At 48.9% G+C, this 14,676-nt stretch overlaps 1 protein-coding gene across 4 annotated transcripts in view; it reads right to left on the bottom strand.

Annotated features, from left to right (window-relative positions):
- SMURF1 (SMAD specific E3 ubiquitin protein ligase 1) overlaps positions 1-14,676 on the bottom strand; it is a 61,268-nt gene extending 46,592 nt beyond the window's left edge. For all 4 annotated transcript variants that reach the window (XM_054180310.1, XM_054180311.1, XM_054180312.1 and 1 more), the window contains exon 1: positions 14,392-14,676. In XM_054180310.1, the coding sequence (XP_054036285.1) occupies positions 14,392-14,446 (55 nt within the window). In that variant the 5' untranslated portion in view covers positions 14,447-14,676. The remainder of the gene's footprint in view (positions 1-14,391) is intronic.

Below are 14,676 nucleotides of genomic sequence, written 5' to 3'. Positions count from 1 at the left end.
TACTACTTTCCAACTGGGCTTTAGTTTCTTTTTTCCTCTCTCCTCCTCCTATCAAAAATAGTTCTCATCTCTGCTCTAGTTCAGTTTGGAAGGAGTGCAGGCAGCCTTGATAAGCATCCTGCAAAGGAAATGCCTCGAATTGCAGACTACTTACAAGACATTTTCCCAAGCAACTTTTTATAAACCCCATTTGATGGCTGCTTTGCTAATTTCTACTGAAGTTTATCAAAACATTATTTTGTGGGCAAGTCAAGTTACTCCTGTGACTGGACAAAACATAAATGACAAGAAAATAAAGCCACTGCGGTTGCAAGTCCATGACGAGCTAACACCGACGTATTACTTATCCTGTTACCAGGCAGACCTTTAACTCTGAGGTGCTTAATTCATTCTAATCTGAAGGACACAACACAGAAAAACAGCCATGCACACGTTCCTTTTGTTCACCCAAGTCTTCTTCTAGACCAGCAGGTAAAAGCACTATTGCTAAGAGCTGGTGACAGCACAATTACTGGGCCTGATTGCATTACCCTAGGCAGGTCAAGGCGGGGGTTGCATGGTGGTGTCAGCCTGGCCAGCTGCCTCTCATACCTGTGCTCATATGTCATGCTGCAACAGACACAGCTAACTAGTATGCCTTGAAAAGTCAGGTTCAATTCCCTAAAAGCCTTGGGAAGAAAGCACAAGGATGCAGTGCTCCTGTGTGGCAGATCAGCTGTGCAGGGAGCCTGCTGCATTTTAGTTAATTATTGCACAATATGGCAAAGTCAGTTGGGCAAAGAGACTTTTTCTTTCCTACAGCCTGGGTTTACAGTTGGATTATTTTCCCCAGATCTCTGGGCTAAAGTGCAGGGGCAGAGATTTAAACCTGAGCATGGCTACATCACACAACTTGGCTACTTTGCACAACCACAGAGTCGAACAAAGTCACTGAAGCGTCAGCTCCCAGCTCAGAGCCCTGGGGTGACTCCAGCACACTGACAGACCACATCATGTTCCAAACAGCTGTGCCTCCCACTGGCACCTACTAGCTCCTTTCCTAGCTTCACTTAGGCCTTTTAACCTCATCTCACCTTGTCTCAGCACTCATCTGTGCAAGGGGGACCTCGGCAGAAGTATTTTCACTCTGGTTAAAGACATTTCCAGCAGAGGCCAAAGCACACCAGCAGATCACAGCTTAAAACTGCTGCATGTAAGCAGCAGCTGGGAGATGAAAAATTAAGATGTGTAGAACCTCTATGCAAATTCCAAAAGCTCCAACACTTCAGGCATTTTTTTTTTCCTCCACCAAACCATTTCTGCCCTCTCTGGTCTATTTGTAGGCTATTTACAGGCACATCTTCAACATGACCATGCCCACTGTAGTGGTCATGCACTTGCTGTGATGGTTACCTGCCTGCAGGTGTTGTTAAGAGAGATACAAGAGACACTGCCTGGAATTTCTACATATGACACTGAAGTAATATCAAGAGTCCAGGAACTTAACTGGGATTGTTTAGCCTGGAGAACAGGAGGCTGAGGGAAGACCTACATCTACCTGAAAGGAGGATGGTCTCTTCTCCCTAGTCTCAGGTGAAAGAATGAGAGGAAATGGCCTAAAATTGTGTATTGTGGGTATTAGGGAAAGTCTCTTTCCTGCAAGAGTGGTCAGATATTGGAACAGGCTGCCCAGGGAGGTGGAGGAGTTTAGTTGATTAGATGGTGTCAGATGATAGGTTGGACACGATGATCTCAAAGGTCTCTTCCAACCTGGTTTATTCTATTCATCATCCCTGGAGGTGTTCAAGAAATATGTGGACAGGGCACTTTGGGACATAGTTTAATGGTTAGGTTGGTGGTTGACAGTCTCAAGCTGCACCAGGGGAAGTTTAGGCTGGAGGTGAGGAGAAAGTTCTTCACAGAGAGAGTTGTCAGCCATTGGAATGTGCTGCCTAGGGAGGTGGTGGAGTCACCGTCCCTGGAGGTGTTCAAGAGGGGACTGGATGTGGCACTTGGTGCCATGGTTTAGTTGTTCATGAGGTCTGTGGTGACAGGTTGGACTTGATGATCTTTGAGGTCTCTTCCAACCTTGGTGATACTGCGGTTGGACTCGATGAACTTAAGAGATGTTTTCCAACCACAACAACTCTGATCAGACCTTTAGCTTACGTTCACCAACTCAACTCCAGATCCAGTTGACCAAATCTGAAGGATTCTCTTCCAATTAATGCTGAGGAAAGCCTTTTTTTCCCAACAACAAGGTATCTGCTAATTAGCCTTACAACAACATATCTGCTAATTAACCTTCCGCTTGTACAAGGCGCCACCTCTGCACTTCCATTCCGAGCTGAAGCTGAAGTTCCCACACGCTTATAAAAAGGGCTGCACATGTGCAACAACCCAAAGGCATCAGCTGCAAGGATAAAGCACAAGGCTTCCCTTGGAAGCATCTCAATCACTGCAAGTCTGAATCAAATTGAGATTCTTCACTCTCCTAAATTTGGCACTTGTGTCGTCAAAAAATATGTTAAAGCACCAGCATGATCCAGACACTCAGATCATTTTCATATGCAGTCTGGGCTTATTTGGCCTTTTTTCCTTCCTTTTTTTTTCTCCCCCTCCTTTTCCCTTTTGCTGTTCAGGAAAATGGAGCCCATGCATTTCAAAAGATGTTTCCTTCTCAATGAACCTTGTGGGGCCGTACACCCTACTAGAAGAGGTGAAAACGCTGCCCGGAGAGATGCAGCTTTCTGCTGTAACATCTGCTTTGCTTTGGGGGATGCCACACAGACCACAGCTGGGGTGTGAGGGGTAAGAGTCAGGAGAGTGGGAAAAAAAGAGAGACTAGACTAGACCAGACCTGACCTTCAGGATCATTGCATCCAACCTATCATCCAACACCACCTAATCACAGTATCACCAAGGTTGGAAGAGACCTCAAAGATCGTCGAGTCCAACCTGTCACCACAGACCTCATGACTAGACCATGGCACCAAGTGCCACGTCCAGTCCCCTCTTGGACACCTCCAGGGATGGGGACTCCACCACCTCCCTGGGCAGCCCAGTCCAATTCTGGACCCCAATGGCACATTAACATAGAGTCATAGAATTGTTAGGGCTGGAGGGGACCTCAAGGATTTAGTGTAGAGAGCAATTAGATCTCCCCTGAGCCTCCTCTTCTCCAGGCTAAACAACCCCAGCTCCCTCAGCCTCTCCTCACAGGGCTGTGCTCAAGGCCTCTCCCCAGCCTTATTGCCCTTCTCTGGACACCTTCAAGAGCCTCAATGTCCTTCTTAAACTGAGGGGCCCAGAACAGTACTCAAGGTGTGGCCTAACCATGCACAGTACAGGGGTACAATGACTTCCCTGCTCCTGCTGGCCACATTGTTCTTGATACAGACCAGGATGCCATTGGCTTTCTTGGCCACCTGGGCACACTGCTGGCTCATGTTTAGGCAGGTGTCAATCAGCACCCCCAGGTCCCTCTCTGTTTGGCAGCTCTCAGCCACTCTGACCCCAGCCTGTAGCTCTGCATGGGGTTGATGTGGCCAAAGTTGCAGCACCTGGCACTTGGATTTGTTGAACTCAACTAAATGGTGAGTTTAGTTGAACCATGAGTTTGTTGAACTCAACTAAACCATGCAACCAAGCACCCTACCAAGTCTCCTCCTGCACACCTCCAATGATGGTGACTCCACCACCTCCCTGAGTTCAGACTGATGTTAGTATTTGCCTTGAATTCAAAAGGCCAATAAAGAGGAAATGATCTTCAGTGAGGGGTTTGAACTTTTATTTTAAGGTTAAGCTTTGAATATAGTGTCCTGGACACCAGGGAGGTTCATTAGAGGACTAGATTTTAGCACACACCAATTTAATGTGCCATTTTGTGGGAGTAAACAAGAGATGGAAACTTCAAATTGACAGGAACATGCCTGTTCTATTTTGGGCTAACCAATTAGAGGAAATAAGCAGATTTTTGTGGCAGGCAAAACTGCAAACATACAAAAGGTGCATTCTGGGATGCATTAAGAGGAGGGTGTCCAGCAGATTGAGGGAGGTTCTCCTCCCCCTCTACTCTGCCCTGGTGAGACCTCACCTGGAATATTGTGTCCAGTTTGGGGCTTCCCGGTTCAAGAGGGACAGAGACCTACTCAAGAGACTGCACAGAGGGCTACAAGGATGATGAAGGTTCCAAAATGCAACTCTGTGTTCAGCACTGCTGAAGCCTATTTGTCTAAAGCCACGGAGAGTGACTCCAACTCTTAACATCCCTAACACGCAGTTACCCGAGAACAAGATAAGCATCACAGGAGAGCTTAGGTTGGAAGGCCCCTTAGAGAGCATCTAGTTCCACCTCCCCACCATGGGCAGGGACACTTCTCAACTCAACTCAGCTGCTTAAGACCTCATCCAACCTGGCCCCATGGAGGATATAGCCACAACTTCCCTGGGCAGCCTATTCCAGAGTCCCCACCACTCTCATACTGAAGTACTTCTCCCTAAGATCCCTTCTAACCCTACTCTCCCTCAGCTTCTCTATTCAACAAGCTCTTCTACCTAACCAGGGGGTCACCAGGCCTTTGTCCCTCACCACCACCCCACTTCATCTTCCCAAAGCAGCTCCAGCTCCCTCTACACCATCTTCCACCCTGCCTAAACAGCTCCTGCTTCCCCTGCCACCCCACCATTTTTGTACCCATTCCAGAGCCAGGGCCAAGCCCCTCAACCAGCCAAGATACCACCCAGAGGAGCTCAGCCCCAGGAAGGAAACCCAGCCAGCACCCGTGGATGGTATTGGAGCAGTCATCAATCATTGCCCTAACAACCAGGGGGCCACCAGGCCCCCCGGCCTTTGCTGTCACCACCACCACCCAGTGTGCACCAGGGGCACTCACCAGCGATGAGAGGAGGATCCTCCAGCCCAGATGGGCTCAGCTTGGGGCTGCTGCCTTTCCTGGGCTGGATTAAAAAGGGGAGTGGGTGGGCAGGGCCAAGTGGCCACACCTGGGGTGGGAGGAGACTCCAACAGAGCCCAGGTGCTCTGGGTTTGAGGGGAAACAGGGGCAAAATGGGGTGAAAAAGGGGCAGATCTGGTGGGAAAGGAGAGGCTTTTGAAATAACTTTATTTTCCATAGATCTTTCATAATGCACAACTGCAGTTCATGGTTTGCTTTGCCAACCCACCAATGCCTCATAGAACAAAGCACAATGGTGGCTACTAGAGTGAAACCTTTCCATCAGTATCATTTTGCTTGGTGGGAAGATCTGTGCTTTGCAGATCAAGAGAACAAGCTTCAACAACAAAAAAATACTCTGCAAGAGTGAATTTTTCCCCTGGATACTAACAGACACCACCAGGATGAAGCACTGCCCTGTGAGGAAGGGCTGAGAGCCCTGGGGCATTTTAGTTTGGAGAGGAGAAGACTGAGAAGGGATTTAATCAATGTTAATAACTATCTGAGGGCTGGGGGTCAGGAGGGAGGGGACAGGCTCTGCTCAGCTGCACCCTGTGATAGGACAAGGGGCAGTGGATATAAACTCCAGCACAGGAGGCTCTACCTCAACATGAGGAGGAACTTCTTCACTGTGAGGGTCACAGAGCACTGACTGGAACAGGCTGCCCAGAGAGACTGTGGTGTCCCCTTCTCTGGAGACTTTCCAGACCCATCTGTGCATCCTGTACTGGACTCTATGGCCCTGCTCTGGCAGGGGGGGGGCTGGACTCGATCTCCAAAGCTCCCTTCCAACCCCTAACATCCTGTGATCCTGTGAAAAGGTCAAAGAAAATGCTATTCCTCCTAATCCACTCAGAGAAAAAAAAAAATGGCATTTTACTCCACACAGTAAGATGTCTCCAGAAAGACCTCATCAACCTGAGGAGAATAGATTGCATCCTAGGGAAAATATTGCTTTGCCTTCTACTGGTGACCTGTGAAAGCAAAAACTGCTGGGAGAGAAAGACAATCCCAGGGTGCTTAGGAAAGCAAAGGAAACAAATTGTGTTTTCTTCAGCAGAGCTTCTTCATTGTTAGTTGGGCAAGAATCCCCCAGCACTCAAACAGCCAGCCGCGGCTCAGACTGCACATTAGTGAGGACATTCAGGGACACAGAATGTTCCTGGAGCATTCTAGTGGTCAATAATACTTGGGAGTTAATAGTGTGGTTTAGCACTGCCCTTTATTCCTAAATGGGCTGCTCGGTACTCTTACAAGAGAATGAGGAACCAAAGTGTAAACCAGAAAGCTATTACAAACACCAAATTCCACCGGCTCCTCCATCCTCTCTCATGGTCATAACAGCACCGTTCAGGACTGCTTTTGAACTGCTTCATCACCCAACAGCCAGCTTCAAGGGTTGGTGCTCGCCAGGATGGATGCTGGAGCCAGTCCTCTGGCAGTGACAAGTCCTCCAGCTGCGGTGAGGTGAGCGCAGCTGGAGCAGCCTCCAGCACCACCCGGTCACTGGGGAGATTGTGCATTATTGCTGCCTCCCTCCCACACAAGAATGGATTGTTTTCCCCACAAACAAACCTTCCCTTTAAATACTTGCTGTTAAATTGTATTAGTATGCAATACTGGTGTCCATATCCTCCCAAAAACCCAGGCAAGAGGATTTTTGATGGGGGAGGGGATGAAGAGTAAAAGAGTAAAGCAGGCTCTGCCAGCCTTATCTGCCTGTGCTGTGAATCGGGTAGCCTTGGGGATTTTTGCCTGCTGTGCTTAGTGTCCTTGACAACAAGCCAGTTTGAATTTTGGCCTTTAACTTGACAAAAATGACTTACTGAAGAGGAAGGCATCAAGCTATTACAGCCCTGTGGAGAGATTCTTTCTAAAAGCAGCATGCACACTTCTGCTGCCAATTCCACTAGAGCATCTTCAGATTTATTGTCCTCATACCCCCCCCCCCCCCCCCCCCCCAAATTCCCAACGTTGCTGCTTGTTCATAGGGGAGTATTTAAAAGGGAAACTTCCAACCTTCTTTCTTTGTCCTGCCAGTGCATTTTAAAGAGTTTCTCGAAGAGAGACAGAGATGGAAAACAGAGAAAAATATCCCCAGGCAGCCCCTCTCAGAAATGATTGAATCTCTCTTCCAAAAAGATGTGAAACAAAGTTTAAATACATGTAAGCACCTTAAGCTGGTCCAGACTCTCCTTTAAAACACACCCCCCCACACCCCCACACTCACAGAGGTTTCTTCTTCTATTACATTAGTACCATAACAAATATTTTGTAAACTGAGATACACTAATAATCACAGCAAAGATTGCCACCTGGCTTAATAAATCACCACTCACTCTCTCTCCTGGTTTTCCCTCCCCAGATCAACTCCCAACAGAAGGCAGCAGATGCATGCACCTCAGCTTTGCAAAGCCCAGCACCTCACGTTCGGTTCTTGAGCTAGACCACAGGTGGGGAAGCTGAGTTTGCACCGAAGCAGCTGAAGGGAGAGCAAAGGCTTTTCTTCTGCCAGTTTTCTCATGGTAGATGACAATTTTTTGGCAATGGGGGTCAGCAGACTAGCAAGGAGATAACATCTTGAGTTACTGCAGCAGGATCTGCAGGAGCTCATTTGTAAGCACCTGGAACATCCCAATCCGAGAGCAGCGCAGCTTTCTCACCACCAGCCATAGCACGAGGGCTCGCTGTCGATTCCCCCACGAGCTTCACTTCAGGCTTTCCAGCAAAGGTGCAAAAGAAGAGATGATATCAAGGGGGAAAAAAAAAAGCTGGAAGTCGATCAGCTGTAGGTCTGTGCTGAGCATCAAAAGAGGAGAAGGCATCCTGGTGCTAGCAAGGGCATCGAGGACTGTAAGTGAGACCTCGACGCAGACATACCCTAAAACCTGGACAGAATCCAACAGGAGAAATGATGCACTGGTTGTCAACAAGGATCTCCAGACTCAAGACCCCACTGACTCCTTTCCCTGCCCACATCTGCTGCTATGGGAAGAACAAACCATGTTCAGTAAGGGTTTGTTTCGCTCTGGCAGAATAAATCAGCACCAACTATCAACGAGAAGCTTCCAAGCAGTGAGACAGATGAAAGCTTTCAGTCATATTCCAGAATTTGGTCATTTCCACAGGAACATTTTGACCATTTCTAGAGGAATCATAAGGGGAAAATATAACAACAACCAATTAAATTCCTAACTTAGGGAAAAATATGGCAGATGGAAGGGTCTCCTCTAGCCTTTCCCCCCCCGCCCCCCCTTAATATTCTCCTCACTCAAGTCTTAAATGAGTTGCTGTGCTGAGTACACACCTAAACTTCACAAGGGCACTCCACTGACCTGTTTAACCACATCTGCCCCCAACCACTCTGTCTTATCACTCCACCTTAACCACAGAAGCCCAGACCAGCACAGCAGCCGAGTGAGTAAACTCCAGAACCATAACTAGCAGCAGGTCCTCTAAGCAGCCTGATCCAATTTTGAAGTATGCCCACTGGACTGGTTTCAAGTTGGGCAGCAATCCAGGTAAACCTCCAAAACACACACACACATGGAAGGTATTTCATAGAATCATAGCATCAATAAGGTTGGAAAAGACCTCAAAGATCATCAAGTCCAACCTGTCACCCAACACCTCCTGACTACTAAACCATGGCACCAAGTGCCACATCCAATCCTCTCTTGAACACCTCCAGGGATGGTGACTCCACTACCTACCTGGGCAGCATATTCCAAAGGCCAATCTCTCTTTCTGGGAAGAATTTCTTCCTAACATCCAGCCTAACCTCCCCTGGTGCAGCTTGAGACTGTGTCCTCTTGTTCTGGTGCTGATTGCCTGGGAGAAGAGACCAACCCCCAGCTGGCTACAACCTCCCTTCAGGTAGTTGTAGATAGCAATAAGGTCTCCCCTGAGCCTCCTCTTCTCCAGGCTAAACAATCCCAGCTTCCTCAGCCGCTCCTTGTAGGGCTTGTGCAGGACTCCTTCATGCTGTGACCTACCAAGCACATCTCCAGCAAGCACCAAGGGGTCTTGGCTATCTTTATTTACAGTGGCAGTTCCAGCAGTCTCTGAGCTGCTGTCAGTAAGAGGTCAACTACCCGGCACACCCTGGCACTGATGCTGCCTTTTGCAACACAAAGCATGATGCTACAGCATTTCAGGAGGGTGATAAAGTTGTTTTAAGGAAATGGATGAGAGAACTGAAATAAAAGAGAAAGAAGAAATCATTCAGGAAGTGCACAACCACATCCCAAATCGCAGCTCTTTACACGAAGACATTCAATTTGAGCAAAGAAAGTTTCGAGTTAGGAATAAAGTGCTTATTGTTTCTGCCTTCCCTGCCTGAGGGGGATAGTCAAACAAACTCCTTTTGGAGATTTAATTTACTTCCACCAGGACAATGGTGCTGGCACAGCTTGGACCTTCTGGGAGAAAGAAAAAAGGAGGCTTACTACCCATAGCCTGCCCAGAGGAAAAGGCTGCTCTCCGGATTCCCAAGGATGCCAGCTGGCTGTCTGCAAAGGCTGCGCTCTCCGCTTCCCCCCCACAAAAGCAAGGCCTTGGGGTTTTTGTTAATGTCCCCAGAGTTATATGCCCCAAGCCTCTTTGCCAGCCCTGTCCAAGAGGCTCTGAGCAGCCACAAATTTACCTTCACAAAACTGCTACTACTTCCTACAGAACCGGGGCAGAGCAGAGGGAGACTAAGCGCCTCGCTCAGCAGCGCACAGGAAATCTGCGGTGAAGCTCGGCGTCGAGCTCCAGCCCAGCGCTCCAACCACAACCAGGCAACCTGCTCCCTGAAGACCTGAAGTAGAGAAAATCCTTACAAGGAGAAAATAACAAGACATTGATTTCCACATACTCCCAGATCACCAAGCAGAATAAACATGGAACCACTCAGCTGCTGCTTCTCACCGAGTTCCCCGTTGCATGGAACCGCCTCGACATTCAGTTCCAAACGACGAGGAAGTGTGGCCAGTCTCTGCCCTCCTGCACCAGTGCTCTTGGCCCAAAGTCTTTCCAATGTATGACCATGCAGTATTTATGATGTCTGATACAGATCCCTACACAGACATTCATTGTTTCTGGAGATAAAACTGTCCAGGTCGCCGATATCAGTGCTGCTATCGATCAGTCAGTTACCGCTGCTCCATTGACTGATTGTGTTAGTCATGAAAGGGAAACAAAACACAGTGGCAATGGTGACACTTTAACCTGTGCCTTTGTAACACTCCTTTGTGAATGCTGCTCTTAAGGTAACCTCATTTTCTACTTGAAGTCATTGTAGTCTTTTAGGTATTCCTTAAAATTACAGCTGCATATCTGCAAGCAGACCTGAAGCCATCTATTTACCAGTTACTAACTGGGCAGGCTGTGGGGATGGGACTTCCTTAAACTCTGCTGACTACAGTGAACTGAAAGTGGCCTCCAGGACTCCTGTCTAGATCACCTCTTTCCTCTTTCTCTTTCTTTGCCACTGTTGAGCACCATCACCCCTCCAAATGGAATCAAAAGTTGTCTCCTACAGATCTCCAGCTCTTCCCTTCACCTCACAGAAATCTCCTGCTCCCCTGGCACCTTCTTCACTCCTCAAAGCTTACACCACCACACCTTCCTCCCCCTCACACCTGGGAGGCCTCTAACTTCCTTGCAAGCTGCAACACCACCACCACCAGCCAGCAGATCAGTACCTTCTCAGGCCAGGTCTGCCAAAGAGGAGCATATTTTTACACCTTTAAGTACTTTGAATCTCACAAGTGTGACACTTGGAGATGATTGCTTGTGTTCTCCTGTGAAAACCAGCCTGGGCTTTTCTGTTCAAGAAACTGGTTTTGCCATCAACTCCCAACACAGCCACTGGACCTTACTGTACAAGACACCCTCCCACCTTCCTGCTCCATCTATGAAGTGATCCATGAAGTCTAAACTTTTCCTTCCCCATCTTTTCTCATTTCCACAATGGCACTGGAAGCCAAGCAGCATCTAACACCTCAGCTGAGACCCTGCTGAAAAAGCCAGCACCAGTGAAGGCTGAACAGAGTTTCATGTCCTTCACAATCTTCCCAATTCCATCTGCAAGCTACCTGGAACAGGAAGATCTCTGATACCCAGCACCATGAGACTGCAGTTTTCATGAGTGCTTCTGGGTGATGGAACAGTATGAGCAAGACACGTGGCAAGCCTTGGAGATGATGAACCCTTTGGAACTTCCCCAGGGAGCAGTCACTGCAGCAGCAAACAAAGGTTTCAGGGAAGCACAACAGTCAAAAAGGGACATGTGCTCCATGAAGGTCCCCTGGGCTGTGGGTTGTGTCCTCCCTGACCCAGCAGATCTTGAGAAGACTTCTTGAGCAGCATGCACTCACAATCTCACTTTATTATTTCCATGCTTTGGTAATTCCAGCTTGGTAATTGTTGCACTGCCCTGATGACAGCACAGATGCAAAGAGACCATGGACTTCACAACAAGCTTGACTTGACTTTGCCTAGAACTGCTCCAAGTGGCAAGAGACAAGGCCATGAATATCTCTGGCTCCTACATCACCAGCAGTGGCAAAAGCTCGAACAGGAATACAAGGAACAGGCTTGTGGAGAAACTGAGAGTGGAGGAGAGATCAGGGTCAGCAAAGTCTATAGCATAAAAGTAAATCTTCAAAACAAGAGAAATGAGTCCTGGGAATAGCATCCTCAGGGAAGTGGTGGAGTGTCCAGCATTGGATACTTAAGATCTGGCTGGACAGCGCTAGGCCACCTTGTCTAGACCATGCTTTTGCCAAGAAAGATTGAGCCAGATGATCCTCAAGGTCCCTTCCAACCTGAGTGTCTATGATTTTAACCTGCCATCTAAATGATTCTTGATGATTTGTATCGTGATAGGGCTGACACCCATGGCTAGAAGCTAAAAGATCACTTCTGATAACCATCAGAGGATCCAAAGCTCTCAAGATATACCCACCTAAATAATCCCAACATGCTGCTAATACAAATGCCTTTCTAATACAATGTCTTTTTAAAAGCAAGAAAGGTTCTGCCTTCCCATTTACACAGTAATGCTCCCAGGCACCTGCAGACCAAGTGGTGTTTACCCAGTTATTTTCAGTAGTGCAAAGCATAAATGGTTCCTAATCACAGGAAACACAATGCAGGTAGTAAATCATAACAGAAGAGGTCCTCTGTCTTGCTTTAAATCTGATCAAATCTCCCAGCAGCCAAACAGGGGAGAAAACAAAAGCTGCTCTAGCTGCAGCTATCTAAAACAGGTAAGTCAGCACAGTCTCCAGCCAAGTCAAGAACACAGCATTGCCTAATGATTCTGGAGCTCAACCTCTCCCACAGCAATTTATTTTCTGATTAAATACAGCAATTTTTGTCACGCCACCCAGGCTTCCCGCTTGTAAAAACAGAAGATGTGTTTCAGCAAGCAGGAGACTTCTTCCATGCAGTCACTGGAGGAATAAGCCATGAAGTTGCTCAATAAGCTGAAACTTCAGTCCCTTCCAGAAAACCTCCTCAGCTAGGAGAGAAGATGAGTGCGTGCTGAAAGAGGATTGTTTGATGCAGCATTCACCCTTTCAAAGGAAGCCCAACGACCTCTCTCTGTTATTTAAACGCTCTCCTCCTCCATCGGGGAAGAAGGGCTCCGACCACGGCGGAAAGCACTTCCACTCACAGCATTTTCATTGACTGCCTTGCATGGAAATAAGCCACATCAATGCCTGCCTTGACATTTTGTGTACCTCACCACAAAACTAATTTCAGATCAAACATCATCCCCTACGAGCCTAAAAATACTTTCAGCCTTCTCACGTCCAAGAAAAGGATTTTCAGATTTGCATTATCCTCATCAACTTCGCTCTGCTCAAGCACAAGCAGTGCAGAATCAAGGAAAGGATTAAAAGCAAACCAGGGTGGTTTTGTTTTGGTGGTGGTGGTGGTGGTTGGGGTTTTTTTTTCCCTCCCTTTGCCGAAGAGCTGCTTCTGATTGATTGTGTGACATGCCAGAAGCAAGTTAACCTGTAACTGGAGTTTAACCAGCGCCGTTTGCTCGTTATTTGACAGCCTTTTCTGCACCCACAAACAGCTCTGTGTAGATCAGTGCCAGGGACTCAGAGCTGCACCGTGGCTCCTTCAGCCCAAGGTATCTCCAAGCATCCACCTGTTGCCTTTGAAAGGCTGGGTTGGACCTCACTTATTAATAATTCACACGGCAGCCTCCAGAAGCAGAAACCGTGTCTCTCCCCATTAAAGCAGCAGCCTCCTCATCGACTGGAGCAGCTTCCAGAAGATGTACTCCAGATCTCTCAGGGTGCAGCATAAGTTGGGTTTATCCATGTGTGCACCTTGGAAGGAGGCACACCGCTACCGGTGTCGCCTCCCGCGCCGGGAGGGAGCTTCCGAAGTTCAATGCATGATTTGCCAGGAGAGAGCAGGTTGCAGAGGAGGGAAATAAAAACCCCAAAGCCACCAAATTAAAAAAAAAAAATTTGAAAAAAAAAAAAAAAAAAAAGGAAAAGAAAATACCAACAAAGCAGCTAAAAGCAACTGAATGCATGTTTTCTCTTCAGCAAGGGAGTTATCCTCCTCGACACAGAGGAGAGGCTGAGGCTGGCGGGGGTTCAGTAACTAAAGCAAAGCAAGGCAAGTTATGAAAGGGTTTGCTAAAAGGCAATCTGGGGAAGGAGCAGAGGAGACCCCAGAAAGGAACAGGGTGGTCTGGCCTGCTGGAACAGGGCAAGACACCAGGATTCCCCCATGGGAAAGGAAAGAGAAAGGTGCTCTGGCTCAATGGAAGTGGGGCGACACAAAGGCTCTCCCATGAGGAAGACGCAGAAAAAACCCCAGGAAGGACAAGGTACCTTGGCCTGCTAGGGAGGTGTCACAGGGACTGCCCCAACACATTAAGAAGGTGCAGAAAAGGCCCTAAGAAGGGGCAGTGTGACGAATAGGGACACACAGAGATCCTCCCAAAGAGGAAGGTGCAGAAAAGACCCCAGGAAGAGGCAGGAAGCCAGGGGAGGAATACCACAAGGAAGCCCATGGAGGGGCTCCCCGGAAGGAGCAGGGTGCCCTGGCCTGCCGCAAGGAGACGGGGAGACAGAGACAGCCCTGCAAAAGCCTCCCCACCCCAATTTCTGTCAGCCCAGGAAGTCGGTAGAGCCCACAGCGGGAGCGAGAGGAAAACATTATCAATAAATAAGAATTGGGAGAGGCTCCGCCGGGCCACGACAGCGGGAGCGGGACTAGAAAACGGCGGATAAAAGTTAAGTAACGATCAGAGCTCGTTCGCCTTGCCGCCCACCCACCACCAACCACCACCCTGGGCCCGGCCTCCCCTCCCGCTGCCAGGCCGGGGAGGGGGCAGCCGCCCCCTCCCCGGCCTGGCAGCGAGAGGGGAAGGGAGATCGGGCCCCAGATACCGGAGAGGACACACACACAGAGAGCATCTCCACCGCCCCGTTACCTGTGAGGCGGATCTTGATGCTGGAGCCGTTCCGGCGGGTACCGGGATTCGACATCGCGCCGGGAGGTGGTGGAGTAGGAGGAGAAGGAGGAGGAGGAGGCGGCAGTAAGCAGCAACGCCAAGATCAACCGGCAGCCCTACGCACCCCCGCCATGCGGGCCCGCCCGCTCGTCTCGATGCCCCTTGATCTCCGGCCTCCTCGCTCTGCCGTTCACCACAGGACCCAAACCACAGCCGCCAGACCGCCGCGTCCGCCCGGCCCCGGCCCGGCCGCGGAGAGCGCGC

Source organism: Dryobates pubescens, chromosome 4, assembly GCF_014839835.1.
Source record: "Dryobates pubescens isolate bDryPub1 chromosome 4, bDryPub1.pri, whole genome shotgun sequence".
Classification (NCBI taxonomy): Eukaryota; Metazoa; Chordata; class Aves; order Piciformes; family Picidae; genus Dryobates; species Dryobates pubescens.
This window is presented reverse-complemented; position numbering and strand designations above follow the sequence as displayed.